The 10,578-nt window shown below is 50.0% G+C and overlaps 1 protein-coding gene across 1 annotated transcript; it reads right to left on the bottom strand.

Annotated features, from left to right (window-relative positions):
* Positions 1–4,303: 4,303 nt before the first annotated feature.
* On the bottom strand, positions 4,304–4,633 carry LOC137534814 (histone H4). The gene has a single exon (XM_068256469.1). It carries the CDS (start codon positions 4,631–4,633, stop codon positions 4,322–4,324), a length of 312 nt encoding a protein of 103 aa, XP_068112570.1. The 3' UTR covers positions 4,304–4,321.
* Between the last annotated feature and the right edge of the window lie 5,945 nt (positions 4,634–10,578).

Raw genomic sequence — 10,578 nt, 5'->3', positions numbered from 1 at the left:
CTGTCTGACTGTCACTCGGCATGTGGCACTTGCCGAGTGCAAAGTGCCACGTGCCACATGCAAACACGTGTAAAGTGCAAAGTGCCACGTGCAAACTGCCAAGTGCAAAGTGCCACGCGCAAACACATGCAAAGTGACACGTGCAAACGCTTGCAAAGTGCCACGTGCAAAGTGCAGAGTGCCCCGTGCAAAGTACAAAGTGCCACATCACGTGCAAAGTGCCACGTGCAAAGTGCCACGTCACATGCAAAGTGCCACGTCCGTGCCACTTTGCAGGTGACATGGCACTTTGCACGTGGCACTTTGCACGTGACTTTGCACGTTGCAGGTGACGTGGCACTTTGAACTTTGCACGTGACTTTGCACTTTGCACTTTGCACGTGTCAGGTGGCACGTGCAAAGTGCCAAATGCCAAATGCCAAGTCCGGCATGCTCCTGGCAGACGTTACACCTGATGCGGCTGCTGCTGCATTGCCCTGCTCCTACTGCCTTTGCTGCTCCCACCGCCAGGGTGCCACAGGCCACTGCTGCTGTGCTGATACCACCTATATTTAACCCAAAACACACATGCTGCGTAATTTTTTGGAGGTGTCTGGGCTGAAAATTGCCATGTCCCAGTTGTGCGGTTGGACTTTGGACACAATGTGGGCTGCACGACCACTGTCTGGAACCTAGGCCTGATGATAATTGACAGCCATTTTTTTTTGGGGGGGGGGGGGGTTAAAGTCCCCACATCATCAATTAGTGTTCCCCTTTACAAAATAATTATGCTACATGCCTCGTTTACCCTAAAAAACGTTTTAAAGCAATTTAAAGGCCACTTCCGGTTTGTCTATCCAGATATCTGAATCGGGCCGAATACCCCGGATATTAGGGTCGGATATCCGATTCGGATCCGGATTGGAAATTTTTGAACTCAGATATTCGACCCGGATCGGATATCTGGGTATCCGGATCCAATCCGGATTTTGAAAAGGGGTATCCGAGCAGCACTGTCTAGGACTCTAGGTGGATTCCTGAACAAAAAGAATAATATTTTTTCTGGTGCGTGTACATGCCTGCCTAATTTTTCTGGATGCACTGGGACTAGTGTTGTTTGGATCATGAACGTTGTGAGTCGAATCATCCGAATCATCAAAATGAGTGATTCGGATCACAAAGGGGGTGGGGCCAGGAGCGGCACACCCCCCTCTCAGCGGGCAGGGGGGTCCTGGAAGCAGAGCAGGGATGGATTTTGAAAAGGGGTATCCGAGCAGCACTGTCTAGGACTCTAGGTGGATTCCTGAACAAAAAGAATAATATTTTTTCTGGTGCGTGTACATGCCTGCCTAATTTTTCTGGATGCACTGGGACTAGTGTTGTCCGGATCATGAACGTTGTGAGTCGAATCATCCGAATCATCAAAATGAGTGATTCGGATCACAAAGGGGGCGGGGCCAGGAGCGGCACACCCCCCTCTCAGCGGGCAGGGGGGTCCTGGAAGCAGAGCAGGGATGGATCGCTCAGTTGGAGGGGAGCCAGCCTTGCAGGGACAGGTAGATGAGAGAGGGGACATGGGTGCCACTGCCAGATATGTGTAGAGCACACATACTGGCTATAATGTGCTGCTCATTATAGGCTGTCTGTTCCGTAGTTGTGCACAGTGAACAAATGGGAAAATTTTGGCTCAGAAGCACAGCTCAGTAACTTTGCAAACAGCGTGCTGGGCTAGAATGACAGGGCAGGCACTGTGATTGCAGTGCAATATGATCCTCCTGCACTCTGCTCTAAACAGCTGCACTTTACTTCTGGGAATGCTTTGGGGAATGCTTTCTTTCACTGTGCGACGTTTGCATTCAAAGTATACAGATGAGCATATAGGTGAAATATATGTAAAGCGTATGATTGCAGCATGTGGGTATTGTCTGCAAACATTTCTGCTCTCTGCTCGTCCCTCCTCCCTTCTCTGTTCACTCCCTGCCCGTCTCTGTCCACCATCTCCTCTTCTATGTGTGTCCACCCCCCTCCCCTTCTCTGTCCACCGCAGGGAAAGTCCTGTCCTGCTAGTCATTTCACCTCCGAATGCTTCCCTAGTAAAATGATCCAAGATTCGGATCTTTTCAATGATCCGATTTAAATCATCCGAATCATTGAAAAGATCCGAACTTCCCATCTCTAACTGGGACTGCAACAACAAAACAAAAGGCATATACATGTGTCAATTCCCCTTCGTGATCGTTACCTTGCTGCGGTGAAGGGGCTTGCGTATCACAATGAAGCAATGACCGGCTAAATGAGTGTGTTGGAGGGCAAACATGACCCAAGAAGATAATAAGGTCGTTGATTCATTGTGGACAGACAAAATTCGATCAGCTGGCCACTCAGTCACTGTTGTTCTGTCATTGAGCTACCTCAGCCCGACCATATGGGCTTGAAAACCGCCATCGCCTGCACTCGCGCGGTCGCGCCATGGTGCGCACCAGTCCTGCACGCCCGTCACTACACAAACAGCTGTTTGCGGTGCGTCACACAGTAAGTTTGGTGTGTCCGTGTGAAGCAGAACTCTAATTACACTCCCTGATTGATGTATACACATGCAAGATGTTTTAAAGCACTTTAGGCCTCCAATTTAGCATTCAATGTGATTTCTGCCCTTAAACCCTGCTTTGCGTCAAATCTAGATTTTTCCCTGGGACTTTTGGCGTGTATCCCACTCCGCCATGCCCCCATCCAGGTGTTAGACCCCTTTAAACATCTTTTCCATCACTTTAGTGGCTAGAATTAGTGTTTGTAGTTTTAAAAGTTTGTCTGCCCATTGAAGTCTGTGGAAGTTGGCAAACCTAAAATCAGAGGTTCAACACAATAGTGTTGTCCGGATCATGAACGATTTGAATCTTTGATCCGAATCTCTTTTGTGAGTCAAATCATCTGAATCATCAAAATGAGTGATTCTGATCGCAAAAGGGGCAGGGCCAGGAGCGACACGCCCCCTCTCAGCGGGCAGCGGGGTCTTGGAAGCAGAGCTGAGATGGATCGCTCTGTTGGAGGGGAGCCAGCCTTGCAACCACAGGTAGATGAGAGAGAGGGGACATGGATGCCACTGCCAGATATGTGTAGAGCACACATACTGGCAGGGCTGTGGAGTCGGTACAAAAATCTTCCAACTCCTCAGTTTATGAAATCACGACTCCGACTCCAACTCCGGTTAACCAAAATGGCCCCGACTCAGACTCCTCGACTCCACAGTGCAGTGTGCAGTGAACAAATGGGAAACTTTTGGCTCAGCTCAGTAACTTTACAGACAGCGTGCTGGGCTAAGACAGGGCAGGCACTGTGATTGCTGTGCAATATGCTCCTCCTGCACTGCTCTAAACAGCTGCACTTCACTTCTGGGAATGCTTTGGGGAATGATTTCTTTCACTGTGCAACGTTTGCATTCAAATTATACAGATGAACAAATAGGTGAATTATATGTAAAGCATATGATTGCAGCATGTGGTTATTGTGTGCAAACAAACATTTCTGCTCTCTGCTCGTCCCTCCTCCCTTCTCTGTCCACTCCCTGCCCACCATCTCCCCTTCTCTGTGTGTCCACCCCCCTCCCCTTCTCTGTCCACCGCAGGGAATTGGGGAAAGACCTGTCCTGCTATTCATTTCACCCCGAATGCTTCCCTAGTAAAATGATCCGAGATTCGGATCAAAGAACCGGATCTTTTCAATGATCCGATTGGAATCATCCGGATCATTGAAAAGATCCGAACTTCGCATCTCTACAAGACAACTCTAGGCACAGGATCACTTTCATCACCCAAACACCTCCTCCTAAACTCAGCCACCCCCACCTATCAAATACCCTGGCATTATTGAAGCTATATCCTAATAACTATAAATGTCTCTTCAATGGTTTGTTATCATTGTGTGATATTTGCACTGTCATAAGACTGATGTCATGTGCACCACAAGCAATTCGGGGTGAGATACCTATTGCACTTGTTGAATGAAGTTTATAACCATTATAAATACAAGCTGCCAAAGGGCTCAGACAAATGCGTACTGAAAGAAATCTTGTTACTTTGTATATCACAATTCTATCCTCAGTTGTCACAGCTAAGGTCACGTTGTAGAATACTTAAAGTCCTCCTTGCTCAGCACCCATGTATAACAGTGCTACTATCATGTAGTTAAAAACCTGCCGGTTAAATACCAATCTAGTATAGCTCTCAGAAACTAATACAAATGCTAGGTTCACAACGTGTACAAGTAGTACCATATAGCGCTTTCTATAGAATCAGTGGGTGGCCCTGAAAAGGGCCTTTGTGTTGGAATCAGTGAAGTAGCCGGATTAGCCCCCGAAGCCGTAGAGGGTGCGGCCCTGGCGCTTGAGGGCGTACACCACATCCATGGCGGTGACCGTCTTCCTCTTGGCGTGCTCGGTGTAGGTGACGGCGTCCCGGATGACGTTCTCCAGGAAAACCTTCAGCACTCCGCGGGTCTCCTCATAGATGAGGCCGGAGATGCGCTTGACACCCCCTCTGCGGGCCAGGCGGCGGATGGCGGGCTTAGTGATGCCCTGGATGTTATCCCGGAGCACCTTCCTGTGCCGCTTGGCGCCTCCTTTCCCTAGTCCCTTCCCGCCCTTTCCTCGGCCAGACATGCTTGTAATGCTGCTTCTTCTCCGCTAGTGTTGTCCGGATCATGAACGATTCGGATCTTTGATCCGAATCTATTTTATGAGTCGATCATCCGAATCATCAAAATGAACGATTCGGATCGCAAAAGGGGCGGGGCCAGGAGCGACACGCCCCCTCTCAGCGGGCAGCGGGGTCCTGGAAGCAGAGCTGAGATGGATCGCTCTGTTGTATGGGAGGCAGCCTTGCAGGGAGACAGGTAGATGAGAGAGAGAGGACATGGGTGCCACTGCCAGATATGTGTAGAGCACATATACTGGCTGTAACGTGCTGCCCATTACAGGCTGTCTGTTCGTAGTTGTGCACAGTGATCACATTGGAAGCTTTTGGCTCAGCACAGCTCAGTAACTTTGCAGGCACTGTGATTGAAAGGCAATATAATCCTCCTGCACTCGGCACTAAACAGCTGCACTTATCTTCTGGGAATGCTTTCTTTCACTGTGCGACCTTTTCTTTCAAAGTGTACAGATGAACATATAGGTGAAATATATGTAAAGCATATGACTTCAGCATGTGGGTATTGTGTGCAAACATTTCTGCTCTCTGCTCGTCCCTCCTCCCTTCTCTGTCCACTCCCTGCCCTCTGTCCATCTTCTCCCCTTCTCTGTGTGTCCACCCCCCTCCCCTTCTCCTGTCCACAGACCTGTCCTGCTGTTCATTTCACCCCCGAATGCTTCCTGTAGTAAAATGATCCGAGATTCGGATCAAAGATCCGGATCTCTTCAATGATCCGATTCGAATCATCCGGATCATTGAAAAGATCCGAACTTCCCATCTCTATTCTCCGCTGTAGAGACGAACTGATCAGTGCTGCCGCCTCCTCTCATCTTATACAGTCTTAGCGGACCTGAGGGGAGACTGCACAGAAGAGGGTGGAGCCACAGGCAGATCTGTAATGTTGTTTAAATATACTATTTTCTACATCTTTCATTACCTGTGCTTGTGCAGTAAATGGTCGCATATTAGCTTTTTGCCGTTTTTAACAGTACGACGTATAGATTTGTAATCAGAAAATGTAATTGCAGAAATTCGTTCCTCCGCTACAGAATGTAAAAATACCGGTACGTAGTTTAAGAACTGACTGTGCTAAATAAAAACGGTCAATTTGTCAGGGTTTATAATATTTTGTAATATAAATATGTACGATGTCTCTTCTGTCTTTGTAAAGCAAGCGGACCTAATGGGAGACTGCAGTAAAGGGGGCGGAGCGAAATACGTCATTTTTTTATCCTTCTCGAAAAGAGCTTGAGTTGTTTTTTTTTTCTTATTAGGAATTAGAGATGGGAAGTTCGGATCTTTTCAATGATCCGGATGATTCGAATCGGATCATTGAAGAGATCCGGATCTTTGATCCGAATCTCGGATCATTTTACTACAGGAAGCATTCGGGGGTGAAATGAACAGCAGGACAGGTCTGTGGACAGGAGAAGGGGAGGGAGTGGACACACAGAGAAGGGGAGAAGATGGACAGAGGGCAGGGAGTGGACAGAGAAGGGAGGAGGGACCAGCAGAGAGCAGAAATGTTTGCACGTAATACCCACATGCTGAAGTCATATGCTTTACATATATTTCACCTACATGTTCACCTGTACACTTTGAAAGAAAAGGTCGCACAGTGAAAGAAAGCATTCCCAGAAGATAAGTGCAGCTGTTTAGTGCCGAGTGCAGGAGGATTATATTGCCTTTCAATCACACTGTCTGTAAAGTTACTGAGCTGTGCTGAGCCAAAAGCTTCCCATGTGTTCACTGTGCAGCACTACGGAACAGCCAGCCTATAACAGGGTTGCCAACCCAATTTCGTATTTTTCCTGGACAAAATGGTCAAAAAATCTGGACACCCCAAGGTTTGGACGGACAGGGGGTGGAGCCAGGGGGCGGAGTCAGTAGCGGGCTTTTTTGGAAACTTCTTGTGGGTTACAGGAGGAGAGAAACATACAGTACCTGAAGCAGGCGATTACTGGCTCATGTGAAACAGTCCTACTGAGCTGACACACAATGCTGTCCTGCAGAAGCCCACCACACACAATGCTGCCCTGCAGTGGTCGGCCACACACAATGCTGCCCTGCAGAGGTCTGCCACACACCGTGCTGCCCTGCAGAGGTCTGCCACACACCGTGCTGCCCTGCAGAGGTCTGCCACACACCGTGCTGCCCTGCAGAGGTCTGCCACACACCGTGCTGCCCTGCAGAGGTCTGCTACACACCGTGCTGCCCTGCAGAGGTCTGCCACACACCGTGCTGCCCTGCAGAGGTCTGCTTCTTATACACACATAATGATATCCTCCTGGGTGCCTGATGAAGGACATTCTCTGAGTTAAGCCACATTTTTCATCTGCAGGTTGCCGTTCTGCACATTTAGCATGGTTGTGATTGTAGAAGGGGGAGGGGGGGGGACTACACTGAACAGAGGATCACATAGGCACTTAAATCCCAGCCTTTACAGCATAAAGAGGGTAAAACTAGCTGCTTGCCACATCTAGCTGGGGTGGGGGGAGACAGGCACAGCAGGAAGGGAGATGATGTGACTGCCCAGTCTGTTTACATTCAGTTCCAGCAGAGGAGACATTTATTAAACAGAATAAAAAACAAAATTGTCATTTGCAGCTGCTACCTCACAAATATGTATTACCTTCAGTTTCAGTAGTCCTTCCTGTGCTCTGACTGACAACTACCCCTGTGGTATTAACTGACTGTCACTACAGTGACAGTCTTGGTGGACGTGACGGCGGGCTGCTTGGCACTAACAGTCAGGTGGTGGAGGTGGTTAGTAGAGTTGGGCCGAACGGTTCGCCGGCGAACGGGGTTCGCGCGAACTTAGGTGGTTCGCGTGCGGGTACCGCACGCGAACCTTTTGCGGAAGAAGTTCGGTTCGCCCCATAATGCACCTGAGGGTCAACTTTGACCCTCTACATCACAGTCAGCAGGCCCAGTGTAGCCAATTAGGCTACACTAGCCCCTGGAGCCCCACCCCCCCTTATATAAGGCAGGCAGCGGCGGCCATTACGGCCACTCGTGTGCCTGCATTAGTCAGAGTAGGGCGAGCTGCTGCAGACTGTCTCTCAGGGAAAGATTAGTTAGGCTTAACTTCTTCCTGGCTGCATACCTGTTCTGTTCAGTGAGCCCTCAGCCCACTGCATACCTGTACTGTGATCCTGCCACTGCATAGCTGTTCAGTGATCCTGCCACAGCATACCTGTTCTGTTCAGTGAGCCCTCAGCCCACTGCATACCTGTACTGTGATCCTGCCACTGCATAGCTGTTCAGTGATCCTGCCACAGCATACCTGTTCTGTTCAGTGAGCCCTCAGCCCACTGCATACCTGTACTGTGATCCTGCCACTGCATACCTGTTCAGTGATCCTGCCACAGCATACCTGTTCTGTTCAGTGAGCCCTCAGCCCACTGCATACCTGTACTGTGATACTGCCACTGCATACCTGTTCAGTGATCCTGCCACAGCATACCTGTTCTGTTCAGTGAGCCCTCAGCCCACTGCATACCTGTACTGTGATCCTGCCACTGCATACCTGTTCAGTGATCCTGCCACAGCATACCTGTTCTGTTCAGTGAGCCCTCAGCCCACTGCATACCTGTACTGTGATCCTGCCACTGCATAGCTGTTCAGTGATCCTGCCACAGCATACCTGTTCTGTTCAGTGAGCCCTCAGCCCACTGCATACCTGTACTGTGATACTGCCACTGCATACCTGTTCAGTGATCCTGCCACAGCATACCTGTTCTGTTCAGTGAGCCCTCAGCCCACTGCATACCTGTACTGTGATCCTGCCACTGCATAGCTGTTCAGTGATCCTGCCACAGCATACCTGTTCTGTTCAGTGAGCCCTCAGCCCACTGCATACCTGTACTGTGATCCTGCCACTGCATACCTGTTCAGTGATCCTGCCACTGTATACCTGTTCTGTGAACCCGCCACTGTATACCTGTTCTGTTCAGTGGACCCGCCACTGTATACCTGTTCTGTGAACCCGCCACTGTATACCTGTTCTGTTCAGTGGACCCGCCACTGTATACCTGTTCTGTGAACCCGCCACTGTATACCTGTTCTGTTCAGTGGACCTGCCACTGTATACCTGTTTAGTGAACACGCCACTGCATACCTGTTGTGTTCAGTGAACCTGCCACTGCATACCTGTTCTGTGAACCCGCCACTGTATACCTGTTCTGTTCAGTGGACCCGCCACTGTATACCTGTTCTGTGAACCCGCCACTGTATACCTGTTCTGTTCAGTGGACCTGCCACTGTATACCTGTTTAGTGAACACGCCACTGCATACCTGTTGTGTTCAGTGAACCTGCCACTGCATACCTGTTCTGTGAACCCGCCACTGTATACCTGTTCTGTTCAGTGGACCCGCCACTGTATACCTGTTCTGTTCAGTGGACCTGCCACTGTATACCTGTTCTGTTCAGTGGACCTGCCACTGTATACCTGTTTAGTGAACACGCCACTGCATACCTGTTGTGTTCAGTGAACCCGCCACTGTATACCTGTACTGTTCAGTGAACCCACCGCATCAGTGCGCATACCTGTGCAGTTAAGTGAACCCACCTACCTACGTGAGTGCACGCAGTGTGATATACCACTCCGTGCATACCCGATATGGACAAAACAGGAAGAGGAAGAGGAAGAGGTAGTGGCAGAGGCAGAGGAAGGCCACCCGGCAGGTCTGCGCGAGGTCGTGTAAATGTAATTTCGTGTGGACCTGGCCCACAGTACAGTGCTCGGAAGAAGGCACGTCCCATCACCTCCCAAGATTGTCAGGACGTGGTTGAGTATTTAGCGACACAGAACACCTCATCTTGCTCAGCCACCAGCGCTACTACTAGCACCACTTCCGCTGCATTTGACACTTCGCAAGAATTATTTAGTGGTGGTGAAATCACTGATGCACAGCCATTGTTACAGCCAGATGAATTTTCACCAGCTCATATGTCTGCGTTACGCGACAACACTATGGATGTAACGTGTAAGGAGGATGAAGGACCTACACATTTGGATTTTTCTGAGGCAAGCGAAGCTGGGCAGGATGATTACGATGATGACGATGATAGGGATCCTCTGTATGTTCCCAATAGAGGAGATGAAGAGGGGGACAGTTCAGAGGGGGAGTCAGAGAGTAGTAGGAGGATAGAAGTTGCTGAAAGAAGCTGGGGCAGCTCTTCGTCAGAAACAGCTGGTGGCAGAGTCCGGCACCATGTATCGCCAGATTCGCCACCTATGTACAGCCAGCCAACTTGCCCTTCAGCATCAGCTGCTGAGGTCCCCATAGTGCCCACATCCCAGGGTGGCTCAGCGGTGTGGAAATTTTTTAATGTGTGTGCCTCAGATCGGACCAAAGCCATCTGTTCGCTCTGCCAACAAAAATTGAGCCGTGGAAAGGCCAACACTCACGTAGGGACAAGTGCCTTACGAAGGCACCTGCAGAAAAGGCACAAACAGCAATGGGATGGCCACCTGAGCAAAAGCAGCAGCAGCACACAAAAGCAAAGTCACCCTCCTTCTCCTCTTCCTCCTTCAGGTGCATCATCTGCTTATGCCGCTCTCTCCCTTGCACCTTCACAGGCACCCTCCTCCACTCCGCCTCTGCCCTTGAGCGGTTCCTGCTCCTCTGCCCACAGCAGCAGTCAGGTGTCCGTGAAGGAAATGTTTGAGCGGAAGAAGCCACTTTTGGCCAGTCACCCCCTTGCCCGGCGTCTGACAGCTGGCGTGGCGGAACTGTTAGCTCGCCAGCTGTTACCATACCGGCTGGTGGACTCTGAGGCCTTCCGTAAATTTGTGGCCATCGGAACACCGCAGTGGAAGATGCCAGGCCGCACTTATTTTTCCAGAAAGGCCATACCCCAACTGCACCGTGAAGTTGAGAGGCAAGTGGTGTCATCTCTTGCGAAGA

This window comes from Hyperolius riggenbachi, chromosome 10 (genome assembly GCF_040937935.1).
Source record: "Hyperolius riggenbachi isolate aHypRig1 chromosome 10, aHypRig1.pri, whole genome shotgun sequence".
Taxonomy (NCBI): domain Eukaryota; kingdom Metazoa; phylum Chordata; class Amphibia; order Anura; family Hyperoliidae; genus Hyperolius; species Hyperolius riggenbachi.
This window is presented reverse-complemented; position numbering and strand designations above follow the sequence as displayed.

Excerpts from the sequence above, each read along its gene's own strand:
- LOC137534814 (XM_068256469.1), bottom strand. The coding sequence starts at position 4,633 with ATGTCTGGCCGAGGAAAGGGCGGGAAGGGACTAGGGAAAGGAGGCGCC.